We start from the raw sequence: 15,240 nt of genomic DNA, 5'->3' as shown, positions 1-15,240 counted from the left end.
CACGCCCGCGCGACGCCTACTCCTGACAACCCACGAGGCTGTCTCTAGCATTTGCCTTGTGATATTCCTCTCTTTCTTTTTCTTTATTCTTTTTTTTAGTACGTAAGCGTCACCCGAAGATATGAATGAAGAGCAGTAGAAAGTTCTTCACGGGTGTGGTGAAGCAAAATAAACTTTGGTTTTACCGCCATTTATTTGCTTTAAAAAGTACTACCTCCGCCCCAATTTAATTGTCTCATTTTTCAATTGATTATATTTTGTAATTTATAATGTTTTAGGCGATTTTGAAAACATTGTATTATAGAACAAATTGAAATCTATCAAACAAGATCCATATTGGATATAAAATTCATTACCAATTTAAAAATATAACTAATTTTTTTATCCAATTAAAATAGAACTGAAACAAATAAATTGGGACGGAGGGAGTATGAGGTAGAAAGTTCCCACAACGGGTACTGGCGAAGCCCACCCCACCAGAGTAGTCACAAACTCAAGGTGAGTACCCTGCATTTTAAATACATGTGTATTATATTGATAATCAAGCATATTGCACACGTTATTTCCTCCTCTTTTCCAACTTTGTTCTCTTCTTATTTCCTGCTCTGTAACTCCTCATTTTTCTTTTTCTTTTTAGTTTAAAACTACACATGAGAAATTAAGGTTTCTTGTCAGTTTCGTTTCACTTTCTTAATTTATAAAACCAAGTGAATAAATAAATATGTAGTACTACCTCCGTCCCAAATTGTTTCATCTAGTATTCAATTGTTTATTGTGTGTATTAGATAGAGAGCGCGAGAGATTGCGAGAAGGGAAAACAATACATGTTTCTTATTGTAATCGTCAACAGCGTATTTAGTAGCAACATCAACATTTGCGTTGCGTAATTGAACTTCCACTGCTCCTTTGAGTTTTGGTAGCCACGGAATTCCTTCTACATCTTGTTGGTAGAGAACTGTTCCGATCTCCATCCCCCTCACTCTTGTTTTTAATTAGGTCACTTTTGCATGGTAAGTAGAAGATGCAATATTGCTTTGAATGGTATGTATATACTTAACTTGCTATTTATAAGGCAGATATTGGGCCTAGTCCTCTTTTTCTGAAAACTGGAGTATTTCTGATTTAACTGATACAGATATATACGACAAACTTTGGGCATCAAATGTAGCTTTGAAGGAGGATTATCAAAAGATCAACTTTAATCCTGGAAGATCATGGTTCCTTTGAAGGGTAAATGATGATGTGCGAAGCCCATTTTGGTGTTAGGGCTGTTTTATTGAGTTTATTTTTTTTTTTCCTGTTTTTTTAAAATTAGCGTGAGGTGAGATGTAGTGATAGGTTAAGCTTGTCCTTGTTGACGCTCCCTGAGGTATTACTGTATGATTACTTTTTGCATCATTATTTTTAATGATACGGAAACTTTTTTCGCTGATTAAAAAAAAAATGGTGATGTGATCTCCAGTCCAAAGGTGGCTGAATATCCTGGAAACAATACCTTTGTGGATTATTCCTTGTGGATGAGCATCTGATCTTATTGTGCACACTTTCTGCCGCAGTGGTCCTTAGAAATTTTCCAAAGAACACTTAGGTAAAGTTTTTTTTTTTTTTTTTGGGGGTAATTCACTTGGGTAAAGTTACTTACGTGCAACTCGCAAATTTTCTTACCGGTTAACAGTAGGCATCTCTGAGGTGGTTAATTATATGGTTGTAATGACGTGTGTTATTCGCGCTCAGCTTTATAGCATAGGTTTTAAGTGTAGAAATATGATTAAATCAAATATAAAAGGTGGTTAATTATATGGTTGTAATGACGTGTGTTATTCGCGCTCAGCTTTATAGCCTTTCAGACAAATTGAAGGCTCCAGTGCACTTTTTAGGTTGAATTATGCATATGGAGTAATTGTCCTCGGAAGTATTGGACGTCTAATTTTTATTCTGATGCAAATAATTCCTGTTGTATCAAAATCTGATACGATTATATTTAAGATTCGCATGGGGAGAGATTCCAAAAAGTTGATTGAATATACTTAGAAACTTACCTTAGTCACAACTTTAGATTAAATTCCTTGTGGATGCCTCTACGTGGCAGCAGTTTCACTCAAACTTTATGAAAAAAATAAAATAATAGAGGTATCTAAGAAAAAAGAAGACGTCGAAAAGAATGAGGATTTTAGAATGGATGAGAAAGTGCTTTTATATGTATGTATGTGTGTGTATATATATATACACACACACAGTCCCAATCAAGTCCACACCTTTTACGGTCCGCACCTCCCTTTCCCGATCGAATTTCAATGATCCGAGCCGTTCAATGTGTTCAGAACGTGATTTTAAGGATATCCGCGAGAAATCGGCAAAAAAAGACACCGGGAAGGGCTTGATTTAAGCAGTTTTTTATTGAACCGTTCAATAAAAAACTATTCGGATGAAGCTCTTCCCGATCAATTTTTTTGCCGATTTTTCACGGGTACCCTTAAAATCACTTTCTGATCACATTAACCGGCTCAGATCATCGAAATTCGATCAGAAAAGAGGAGGTGCGGACGGTATAGGTGTATATATATATATATATTCTAATTTATTATCTGGAAGGATACTTCAATGCTGATTTTATCACTAATGATTTGTTGGAGATAATGTTTTGCTTTAACTCAAGGTCTGATGCCCCAAATGATCCCTAATGGTTCAAGAGGGATCCTTCTAGCTATGTGATAATTGTTGGGAGCTGGATGATTCCATCTTTATCTATCCTTGTGGATTCATTCAATTTGTTGTTGAATGTAGGAGGGTGGGCTTTGTACGTGTAATTTGAAAGGTGCCGTATTTTAAGCCTAATATGTAATTTCTTTAATACCAAGATAATTAGTAATAGAGACCATTGTCCAACATTCATGATTCTTGTTAATGGATGTCTGGTTATCCAATCCTCAAAGCTGACTTCTGGAGTTGCTCTAGGAAGACTGAAAATGGACTTATACATGATTTTTTTTATCAGCAAAAAGATAATATAGTTTTTTTTATCAGCAAAAATATTTTTTTATAAATCTTTGAAAATATTACAATGATTTAACGGATTATGGCCACACGGGCAAATAAATAAATAAGAAAGGTTAATTTCTTTAAAAAGATTGCAATTCATGGGCAAATATTCTTTCCCCTTTTAGTTTATTTTGTTAATTTTGTTTCACTTTCTTAATTTATAAAACCAAGCAAATAAATAAATAAATATATATATATAGTCCGGATCCTGTCAAGACTTTTGGATTTCGAGTTAGGTCTGGACCACGATCTCAGCCGTTGGATTGTGTTTTCAATGGTCCGGATCCAAGGATAATTTGTTCGCGCCAACAAATTATCCATGGATCCGGACCATTGAAAATGCAATCCAACAGCTTAGAGCAAAAGTCCGGACCTAACACTAAATCAGGGCGTCCTGAATTGATCCTTACTCTGTGTGTGTGTTTATATATATATATATATATATATATATATATATATATATATATATATATATATAACCTCGTCCCAAATTGTTTTGCCTAGTATTCAATTGTTTATTGTGTGTGCGTTAGATAGAGAGAGTGAGAGAAGGGAAAACAAAACCTTTTCCTCATTCTAAGCGTAAACAGCGTATTTAGCAGCAACATCAACGTCCGAATTGGGTAATTGAACTTCCACCGCTACTTCGAATGTTGGTTTCGGAATTCCTTCCACATCTTGTTGGGAGAGAACTGTTCCGATCGATCTCCATCCCACTCTGACTCTGACTCTTTGTTTAATTAATTAGGTCTCTCTTTTGCAAGGAGTAATTAATTAAGTAGAAGATTATTTATTTATTTTTTTTGGTAAACTAGGTGCATTAGATAAAATTAGGAAACATACAAGAGTCTTGGGTATGAAACCCCACAGGCGTCATCGCGTAGTTGCGAATTAATACAAGTTGGAGCAATATCTAAAATACGAAAATCTAAAATAGGATTACAAGCCATGTTAGCTAAAGCATCAGCACATTTGTTTCCTTCTCGATATATATGATCAATCTTCTCCACTCCTAACTTCCTCATCAAGAATCTCCAATCATGAACAATATTTACTTAGGAAATGTCGGGGTTGATCAACTCCCATGATCAATTGGACAGCAGCAAGAGCATCCATTTCAACATAAATTGGAGTAATTTTCCTGTCCAATGCTAGTTGTAATCCGTCACGAAGGGCCCATAACTCAGCCTCCAAACTCTGCATTGGTCTCATTGTTGCAAAAACCTATGATCCAGTTTCCATGCAAGTCCCTGATCAACCCACCACCAGATGCTACGCTTACATCTTTCTTGCATGAGCCATCAGTATTTAACTTAAAACAACTGGCAGGAGGAGAACACCATTTGATTAAAACCGTATCCTTTGAATGTGGAACCAAATCAGGGATAGCAATAAAATTCCATTCGGTAGCTTGGGATAGACTGGATTGGACAGTAGCAAGGATGGCATCGCAGATAGGGGTTCCAGTAGGTTGGAAGAGAGTTTTGTTCCTAAGGTTCCAAATGTTCCAACAAACAAAAGGAAAAATGATGTTCCAAGGAATACTCGAGCGATGAGAGGTCTTAGATGCACAATTGAATTTCAACCAATTATGGGGTGAAATAGAGAAGGAGTTTGCAACCGAGGAAGGAATGCCAACACTCTCCCAAACACGATGAGCCACATAGCAATCCCTAAGAACATGTCCCATGGTTTCACTAGTCTGGTTGCACACCTCACAAAGATCATTTTGGATAATATGTCGCATAAAAAGAAAATCTTTGGTTTTAATGCAATTCTGGCTTGCAAGCCAAAGAAAAAGGCGAACTCTAGGATTTGTCTTAGCTTTCCAAACCCATGTCCAATCCCCAAAGGGTGGGGTGGGGTTAAAATTTTCAACCAAACCCCAAGCACTCCTAAAAGAGAAGATGCCGGAGTAGTTAGAGTTCCACACAATCGCATCCGATTGACTATCCATCAATTGGAGCTTGAAGGAACTGATAATGGAGGATATTGAAATGGGAAGGATAAGTGAGAGTTTAGACAAGTCCCAATGATCATCAACTCCCCACACATCTCTAACGGTGAAATTATCCTCCTCCATACGAAGGGGACCCGAAATTAGATTTCTAATCGGACCCAAACCCGTCTAATTGCTGTCCCAGAAAGAAGTTGTCAACCCATTCTTAACAGCAATCCGAACACCCGCATTGAAAACTTTTTCCCCTTTGCATAACCCACGCCAAGTAGAAGATGGCCTGTTACAAGCGACAAATCTACCCTTATATTTGGACAGTAAAACAGAGGACCAAACTTTATCCTCCACATTAATCCTCCAATTCAACTTGGCCATGGCAATGATGTTATTATCATAAGATTTCCGAATGCCCAGGCCACCAAGATTAGTAGGTTTGGTAATTTTATCCCACCCAACGGAGTGGATTTTCCTCCCATTTTCAGGCGACCCCCAAAGAAAATCACGGTTGGCTTTGTCGATGGCCTTATGAACCCCTTTGGGAAACATGACATTTGCATAACGTAAGCAGGAATAGTACAGTTGGCAGATTTAATGAGGGTCACTCTACCAGCCATGGCCACACACTTGGTCTTCCACTCCGCAGGTTTAAAGTAGATTTTATCAATCACAGATTTGAAATCAAACTTTTTGGGCCTCCTATTAAGGATGGGGCAGCCGAGGTACTCCCCGAACGAATGAGCAAGTGGTATTTCCAACAAGGAGGCCAAAAGCATTTGCTCAGACTTAGCAATATTATTTGAGAAAAGGACCTTTGATTTTGAAAGACTCACCCGCTGCCCAGATTGCTCACAAAAATCAGACAAGATATCAGTAATGATATGGCAGTTCTCTTTAGTAGCTTTCCCAAATAAGACAATGTCATCCGCAAAGAAACAATGAGATAGATAAGGCCCCCTATTAGCAATTCTGATAGGTTTCCAGGACTTGTTGCGGAGAGCCTCATTAATACGCAAGGAAAGGTATTCAAGGCAAAGGATGAACAGATAAGGTGACAAAGGGTCGCCTTGTCTAATGCCCCGGGTTGGACAAAAACTGTCAGTGCTACCCCCATTAAAGAGAACTGAGAAAGTGGAAGTCGAAACACAAGACATGATGAGTTTGATCCAATGACTAGGGAAATTAAAGGCCATAAGCATTTTCCGAATGAAACCCCATTCAAGACGGTCATAAGCCTTTTCAAGATCAAGCTTAATGACCATGTTCCCAACCGAACCTTTCTTGTGCTTAAGGTGGTGAACAACCTCTTGGACAATGATCACATTATCCGCCGCACGCCGTCCGGGGATAAAACTCCCTTGAAGTGGGTTGATAAGGTCATCAAGCAAGGGTCTAAGGCGGCTAACAAGTATTTTGGTGACCATCTTGTACACCGTGTTGCAAAGGCTAATGGGCCTAAAGTGGTTAACACTATCAGGATGATGGTTCTTGGGATCTTAAGTAGAAGATGCAATGCTTTGAATGATGACTCCATATACAACTTGCTATTTATAAGCTCAAATTAATATTGGGCCAAGTCCTCTTTTTGAAAACTATTTCTGATTTACTAACTGATACAGATACGCCAAACTATGGATTGTTGGAACTTTCGAGATATTTTAACTAATTCGTTCAAACCATTTTTTTTTTTTTTTTTGCATAACAAAAGAAACACATCTTTTAAAGCAAAACTCCGGACACAATTGCAATTGGAACCGTTAGATTTATGCGGCTCCATGTGCATCTAAGTGTTGGGGGGCAGGTTGTGTCTGAAGTTGTATCTAAAGATGTGTTCATAGCATTGCTCTCTTCACAAAGTTTTTAATGTAGCTAGATACTAGAGTTTTTTTTTTTTTTTTGGAAGTGTTTGATTTATAACTAAGGTGAATAGTGATTCTATTTTTAATAATCATTCTACTCCCTCCGTCCCAATTTGTTACGCCCTTATTCATTTTTGGGATGTCCCAAAATGATTTGTATGTTTCAAAACTTTCCATTTTTAGATATCTAAATTACCATTTTGCCCCTCCTTTTCTTTTATACATTTAAATGAGGCTATGTTTTCAAGAAATCAAAGAGATCAATTATGATGGACATCAGTTTATGAGCATGGCAGGGGAACTTCCCGCCTCATTCAAAAAAAATTAGAATTGCACTTTTTGCCTAATTAAATGTTCTATCAAGGGGTAAAATAGGAAAATTGATGAAAAATCAATGTAATTATGAAGTTTTCTTAAATTGGGACGGAGGGAGTATCATTTAATACTCTAATTTCATCGAACCAAACATACTCTTAGGCCCCGTTTGATAACAATGATAGATAGATGGAATTCGTAAGGAGATGGGATTAGGATTGAGATTGATAACGAGAAGGGATTTGTAATGAGTATATTTGTTTGAGATGAGATTATTAATATCATATTTGTTTGAGATGAGATGAGATTAGATAATGAGATTGAATTGATAGAAGAAATTGGTAATGAAAAAGAGTTGGGATTGTACTATGAATATCAAGTCTCAGGAGCATTGCTAATATCCCTAAAGGCCGGATTGGACATCCCAATAGACTAATAGTCCAAACCTTTTTTTGTTACCAAACAGAGTATTAATACTCCCATGGGATTAGTACTCTAATCCCAAACCTCAAACTTGTTATCAAACGGGGCGTTAGTGTACTGAGTGGGATATTTATCACCTGACAATTGATTTTTGTCATAGTTCAGACCCTTTTATTTTTTTTATCGATAATATTTTGTTAATAACAAAATGCAGGGGAAGGGGAGGAAATACCAATCAAAAGTTGCATACCAAAAGTTGGATACATGGAGAAGACCAAAACCCAAAACCTAAAACATCAGTGAAGAGCCCACACAAAATCATTCCAAGAATCCAAAACCTAACCGAGCCCTAACATCGCAATCCCTGTCGCAACCACCCCACCATCGGCCGTCGGCCGAGAAGAAAAAAACCACCCAACGCTTACACGACGGCCATCCACGCCGCAGACCCACTCAATCCCAATGATGACCGCCAAGATCCAACCGGCTTTTATTTTTTAATCCATTAATTAGAAACATCTTTAGGAATTTATTATTGACTTTTCTTTTCACTAAAAACCAGAAGAATAAATCGCTAGCTATAAAAAGATTATTCGAAACTCAGCCTACACAATGCCTTAAAGTGGAGAGTGATGTTCCGTCCACCGCACGCGCTAGTGAGGTCTACTCCAGACCTTACAAAAAAATAAAAATAAAAATAATTATTTATGGAAACTCTGTATAAAATTAGTTTCAACAAATATCGATAATTACGATTAGGGAACCTAATTCGATCTGGACCCTGCCTTGGACCTGAAGTAGTTGCTTTGTGGGCTTCCTGGACGGGTCCAGCCCTATCTCAACTATGTTGCACAAACCATTGGACCAATCAAGTAGGATTTTTTTTTTATTCTATTGACATTTTTTCTACTTCGTCCTTAAACTATATAACAAACAATTTTGTCCTCTAACTTCCTGTTTTGCAATCAATAGGAAACACCGTAACTGTTGCGTAGTAATAATCGATACATTAGCGAGTTCTTTGTATCAACGTTTTGTGAGATATTCTCATATATATGAATAGGAATGAAATAGATAAAGTAAACAGTAAGCATCACATAATTGATCGTAAATTCCATAAGTAACCCAAAAGGAAAAAAGAAAGAAGCTATTTAATCAAACCATGCTAAAAAGGGTATCGCTTATTTAAGGACAAAATATTTGTTATTTTCAAGGCTATTTATTATCCATTGCAAACCAAAAGGAAATAAGGAGCAACACAACCATGGGCAGCCCTCCCTCAATTATTTTCCTCACACTCAATTTTGGTGAAGGTGGAACACCCTCTACTGGGAGTCCACCTCCACTTATTTGGCTACAAAGACACAAAAACATCAATCGTTGAACTAAGCGGGAAAGACCACCCAAAAACGAAACATAAAATCAACAGCAAACTAGAAGATCGAATTATTCATTTGCCGGGAACAACGAGTTGTTTTTTGAGGGCTTTGTGGTGTCCTTATCCTTGAGAAAATTCATGTACCATTTGGCTGATCCCTTAGGATACCTTGTGAACTTTCCATCTCTGTACTCGATATAGATCATTCCAAAACGAATAGTATAACCAGAAGCCCATTCGAAGCTGTCAAACAGCGACCACACAAAGTAACCCTTCACCTTAGCGCCGTCACTACCAAAATAAGATTTTGCACATAAGTTTTTTTATTTTCATTATTACTCGATTGAAACACTAGAGAGAGACAAAGAGTTATCCGAGTGAGTACGTACTCAATTGCTTCCCGAAGGCAACGGAGATGATCAATGAGGTAATTTGTCCTCATTTCATCCACTCTTGCTTCTGTAAATCTGTTTTTTAAACTACTCTCTTCGCCCAACCCTGCAAATGAAAGGGAAGAATATTTAGGACGCAACCAAGAGAGAGAAATCCCTTCTACTAGTTCTATATGCATTGGAATTATCATTTCTCCACACTATTGAAAATTTTGAGGAAAAAAATTACTCAGATATATAGATAGGGGAGTAAATTAATCACTTACCATTCTCTGTGATATAAATAATCGGGTTTTTGTACTTTTTCTTTGTGTACATCATAACTTCATAAATTCCTTGTGGATACACGTAGATCCAACCACAACTAGCCTGCAACATTATTTTCAAAAAAAGATATCTTAATTTCAGAACTAAATATTAATTTGTTTATACTAATAGAAGCTAGTTTTTTTTTTTTTTGAACAGTAAAGAAAAAAATTACGAAATAGAAACCAAAGGAGGTTACAATAGATAAAGGACAAGTATATAAATCTATAAATCGGCATCATACAACAGAAGGATCATCATACAACAGAAGGATAGCATCATAACGAGGTTGGCCCCCAAATCTCACGAGAAACGTATGCCATATGCACAGTCATATTTTTTGGTGAACTTTTGATTGAAGTTTATATATATAGAGGCCTGACCTGTGGACCAATCGGAACCCCATTCCGCACAGCTGGAAAAATTATCACATGCCACCACCTTAGTATAAGTATTGGAAGTAAGTTTAATTAATGATTGAATAAGAACTCAATCACTGCAGATCGAGTTGATAAATATTCTGGGCTTACTTGTGTACTTAACCTTAGGATCTGTGGTGTAGCTTAACTTTTCAACGTTACTGTTTGATGCATCTGATACATACCGAGCAGTATAGTAATTCACTCCGATAAAATCATATGATCCTTTCAGTTTCTCAGATTCAGTATGTGAGAATTCGGGTAGTCGGTTCCCTACAAATTTTCTCATAGATTTTGGATAACAACCATTTACCACTGGATCCATAAACCTGTTCAAACACAATCACGTACAGACATCAAGAAATTATAAATATAATGCTATATCAACTGTACGTAAATGCAATCTCATAAAAATAAAACCGCATTAAACTACCGTGCATTGCAAAATAAAAACAAAACTACTAACATATATACTCTTTCCTTCCTTCCCGTTCTAGCTAGGTTTATGTATTTAGAAAATTAGTCTTTGGTCCATTATGCGAACTTCATAAGCTCACAAGTCTATCTATTAATTTTGTAAGGCGTCAAGTCCATTTTAGGGTACTCTAGAGTAGGGTATGGTACCCTACAATTTAGGCAATTTCATAAGATTTTAGGATGCATTTTTTTATTATCGGATAGGGTAGGGTACCCTAGCGTAAGGTACCCTTGCATTTAGACACTTTTATAATGTTTTATAGTGTATTTTCCTATTATAGGATTTTAGTAGTTTAAATGCTTTCATAGAGTTTAGAGTTTTAAGCACTTTTATTAGGTACCCTAAGGCTTAGGCTGTGTGGACTTATGACTTTACAAAACTATTAGGTGGACTTATAAGCTTATGATTTGTCTATAATGGACATGTCACTAAATCTCCCTTATTTATTTTATACGCGAAAAAGGTATGAAGGGCCCCCCAATAAGCTAGAGTTCTAATAAGCCTTGCATGCCTTTTATTAAGTACTTCCACCATCAGTGTTTGTTAGTCCACAAACATTTTTTTTTTTGCCTTTTATTAAATACTTTCACCGTCCGCGTTTGTTAGTTCACAAACGTACTTTTTTTTGTCCCTTAATGTTTGTCCATGTTTAAAAGTCAATAAGTAAATTGTATCAATTGTACTCTTTTACCCTAGTACTCAAATATTGAATTAATTGATTGAAGGGTAAACTTTAAAAGGCATGAATTGTATAAATCAATCATAATGTTCTCTAAAAAAGTTGACAAACACGGACGGAAGAAATATGAGAATTAATTTTTTTTCCCCTAAAAAATACAAGTAGTACTCACTCACCATCCAAACATGAAATCTAGTGCTCGTTCTGCAGCATCGATATCAGATTTTGAATCACTGTAAGGCTCCATCCAGTGTACCGCATTAGTGATTCCAATCTTCCCCTTTTGGCATGCCTATTGATCAAATTAACATATTCAATTCATCACAGCCATTCCAAATCTCTAATAAACCTCTTAAACTTTGAGATGAGACAGCAATTATTAACAATTAAATGACAAAAAATTAGTCAGTCAATTGAGTTTTTATCAATTAATTAATTCAAATATCATACTAGTGTGGGACCTAGAAGTAAAATCGATCGAACCTGATAGTTTTTCCTATAGAGATCTACTGCAGCTGCATGAGCAAGAAGAAGGTTGTGTGCGACTATGTAAGGTTCTGTAGCAGGATTCCCATTGTCGAATGGTTCCGACGGAGTACTTGTACAAGATCGATGCGAGGGCTCGAAACTCCATGTGCTATCTTCTGCCGAAGATTTAAGAGGCGTTGCGGCAGTAGTGCCTCGGCCTGGTGCTGACGCACCAGTTACATACCCGCCGTTACTGAACCACCATGGCTCATTTAGTGTGATCCAATGTTTCACTCGATCACCAAACTCCCAAAAGCAAAGATCCACGTAGTCACAAAAGTCGGCCCTAAAATTTGATAGACCACCAAATTAAGCTCATCCGAGTACTTCAGCTAATAATACTCGTTAATTACATCTATCATGAGGTGGATAGCTAAATAGAACCGGATTCGATCACTTACACTATTTTAGAACTTAGAAAACCGCCATATGCATCTTCCAAAGCTTGGGGAACGTCCCAATGGAACAGAGTCGCAAATGGTGTTATATCTACATACGTACGTACACCAATATAAATTAATTAAGTTGGCATGCATGCATACAAACTTTTCGGGATTAAATGAAAACATGATTTACTGTTCGTATCAAAATCCATTGAGATCATGATTAATTAAGTTGAGAGATAACCATTTGCTAAAAGATCGTCAATCAGATCATTGTAAAACTGGATCCCTTCCTTGTTAATACCCTGATTTAGCTGTCCACCTGACAATTGCATTATGGAATACTTACTACATTAGAAACATGCCCAAGTTAAACTGGTTGAAGGAATCCATAAAGTGATGGCAATTAAAGCCAGCAGAAACGACTAAAACAAACAAATCTTACTAGGCAAGATTCTGGACCATGAGATTGAGAATCTAAAGCCCTCTAAACCCATTTTCTTCATGATCTTCACATCTTCCTACAATTTCATATATTCCGAAACCAAAGGGCGATAAAAAAAGAAGAAGAAGATGTTATTGCCATCACTATTCGTACTTCATAGTGATAAATGGAACTGCATAGACTACCTACCTATAAAATTCAAAACAATGTACGTACCTTGAACTGATGATAGAAATCAATTCCCATGTTTCCGTTACTGCCATCACTGATCCTACCTGCCATTTACATCCAAAAAGATGGAAAGATGGTTATTGCTAAATAAGAGCAAGGGCCTAGCTAATTGTTGAAAAACTAGCTATTAGCTGTCTTATGCAGATTTGCATGTTAAATAGTTGATAATGTATTTTTTATTTTTGTTTTGAACAATAAAAACGGATTTTATTAATCTTTGAAAACAAATTACAAAGATTAAAAGATCCAAGTACGAGGCATCAAACCAGAGGAAAAGAAAACCACCCACAAGAAATGCAACTCCCCACTCCGACAATCACTTGCCAAGCAAGACCCTCAGAGTTAGAATTGGTTAGCTATTCTATGGACACAAGTGATCCAACCAGAGAGAGAGAGAGAGAGAGAGAGAGAGAGAGAGAGAGAGAGAGAGAGAGAGAGAGAGAGAGAGAGAGAGAGAGAGAGAGAGAGAGAGAGAGAGAGAGATACCAGGCCATCTCTTGGTGAAATCATCCCAAATGCTTGGGCCACGACCCCCTTCGTTTGCCGCGCCTTCAAACTAAGGAAAAACACCAAAACAAAACCGTTTATCTCTGTATTAGTAGAAGTAGAACGGTACTCTATTTCAATGGAGAAAGCTACTGGTTAATTGGGACAGAAGCAAATGAAAAGTGTGCTCCCACTTTTTTTGTTTTTCTTTTGTTTTGTTCTTTTTATCATTTAATACATGATTACGCATGGTTTAATTAATGTACACAGTACACATCCAATTGATATGTGTATTCTATGGAAAACTAATTACTCAGTCTATCTCCTATTCTTGTTTCTTCTGTCCTTTCCAAATGTCGGTCCCGCAATATATATGGTCTGTTTCGAAAATCAAAGCAACACTTTTTGTTAATTTCCGACTCTATCCAAATGCAATGGAGAAGTATGCTCCATGCAAAACTATGGCCTCGCTCTGTTCTTCTTGGTTCTTTTGTCCTTTCAGAATGTCCCTGCAATATTGAAAAATCAAAGCAGCAACTTCTTTTTTACTTTCCGAGACTATCCAAAGGTACTTGGCCGTCTTGGTTGAATCCCTTATCTGTTAACGAATTCCTTTCCCTTTGCTCATAAAATATTATCACTTTTATAAAAGACCTAAATACTATGAGACAGAGAGAGTACCTGAAAAGCAGCCGATGCTGCGCCGAAAACAAAATCGTCAGTGAAAGAGGCACGATGGATTAAAGGAAAGCCATTGCCAACAATTGGCAAATGCTTTTCATTAGCGTAGCCATTGCCTTGAGCCTCCATTGCTTATTTAGCAAATAATAGCACTCTTTTTTTTACTGAAGACAAAGGAGCTTATGCATATATAGCCAGTAGTGTTGTGGAATTTTTTTGTGCTTACAAACTTGGGTTTATATAGGAGGGCAGGAGTGCCCCCAGGCCCCATCTTTGACTCTGGAATTCCGGCTAAGGCGCGTACCTCATTGGTTAGCCCATCGTAATGGCCCCGTTCGGCCGTTCCCTCTGCCGCATGGCAAAGGACGTCGGGAAACTACCATTCTATCTTTGCATGTGATTCATGCATGCGAACAATTAATGTACTTGCAAGCTTTTTTCATATGAGTTACTTCAATGTTGAAGATTGTTGAACGGTACTGCAGGCGCCTTTCATATTTAGGGCGAGGTTGGCTTATTCACGAAGACTCGGATTCACGGAGTTGGGCGACTTCGGCCTTCCATTTCGGCTTTACACGGCTTGGATTTAAATGATATTTTTTCACAAAAGAGTTTAAACTCTTCCCAGAAATGATCGGAGCCATTCAATATTTTTAAACGGCTTTTTAAGAGTGTTTGTAAAAATCACTCATTCAGTTATCGGTAAAGCTTGATTGATTTCCATCCTTTAATTCCCAGGGAAAAAAAATTTAACGAATTGATAACGCATTTTTGAAATCCAAATTAATGAGTTGATGTTTTACTAGGAACAATCTTAAAATAAGTTTTTAAATAAATTGAACAACTCCATGTTAAGATATAAAGTCTCACATTGTTTGGGGTGGAATGGGTGATCACTTAATAATATTTGGGACCTCTCCACTCATTGCCAATTGGTTTTGAAATGGATATAAAGTTTCTACTTGGTATCAGAGCAGGACCCATTTCACCCCACATTTAAAAAAAATTACAATCCACACCCACACCCTGTGATGACAGACCAGACAGACCTCAAAAGCGGTTGCAAGTGAGGGGGGTGTTAAGATAAAAAGTCCCAAGATGCTTAGGAGTGGAATGGGTGATCACTTAATAATATTTAGGACCTCTCCACTCATTGTAAATTGATTTTGAGATGGATATAAAGTTTTTACACTCGAATTATTAGTGTAAAACCCAAAAAAGAGAGTTCCATACTCGAATTATTA

The 15,240-nt window shown here is 37.1% G+C and overlaps 1 protein-coding gene across 2 annotated transcripts in view; it reads right to left on the bottom strand.

Annotated features, from left to right (window-relative positions):
* LOC131315294 (raucaffricine-O-beta-D-glucosidase-like) overlaps nt 1-14,221 on the bottom strand; it is a 64,361-nt gene extending 50,140 nt beyond the window's left edge. The window contains exons 1-13 of one of the 2 annotated variants that reach the window (XM_058344454.1): nt 13,997-14,213; nt 13,316-13,385; nt 12,815-12,873; nt 12,599-12,674; nt 12,398-12,475; nt 12,172-12,259; nt 11,726-12,056; nt 11,419-11,534; nt 10,197-10,414; nt 10,050-10,081; nt 9,627-9,729; nt 9,358-9,466; nt 8,772-9,259 (exon numbers count right to left, since the gene is read on the bottom strand). In XM_058344454.1, coding sequence (XP_058200437.1) covers nt 9,037-9,259; nt 9,358-9,466; nt 9,627-9,729; nt 10,050-10,081; nt 10,197-10,414; nt 11,419-11,534; nt 11,726-12,056; nt 12,172-12,259; nt 12,398-12,475; nt 12,599-12,674; nt 12,815-12,873; nt 13,316-13,385; nt 13,997-14,125 — 1,632 coding nt within the window. In that variant the 5' untranslated portion in view covers nt 14,126-14,213 and the 3' untranslated portion in view covers nt 8,772-9,036. Of the gene's footprint in view, nt 1-8,771; nt 9,260-9,357; nt 9,467-9,626; nt 9,730-10,049; nt 10,082-10,196; nt 10,415-11,418; nt 11,535-11,725; nt 12,057-12,171; nt 12,260-12,397; nt 12,476-12,598; nt 12,675-12,814; nt 12,874-13,315; nt 13,386-13,996 lie in introns of those variants that run through there. The other variant, XM_058344452.1, reaches the window with a different exon arrangement.
* Between the last annotated feature and the right edge of the window lie 1,019 nt (nt 14,222-15,240).

The sequence above is a fragment of the Rhododendron vialii genome, chromosome 13a, assembly GCF_030253575.1.
Source record: "Rhododendron vialii isolate Sample 1 chromosome 13a, ASM3025357v1".
In the NCBI taxonomy this organism is placed as follows: Eukaryota; Viridiplantae; Streptophyta; class Magnoliopsida; order Ericales; family Ericaceae; genus Rhododendron; species Rhododendron vialii.
Note: the sequence above shows the minus strand (reverse complement) of the source record. Positions and strands in the feature narration are given on the sequence as shown.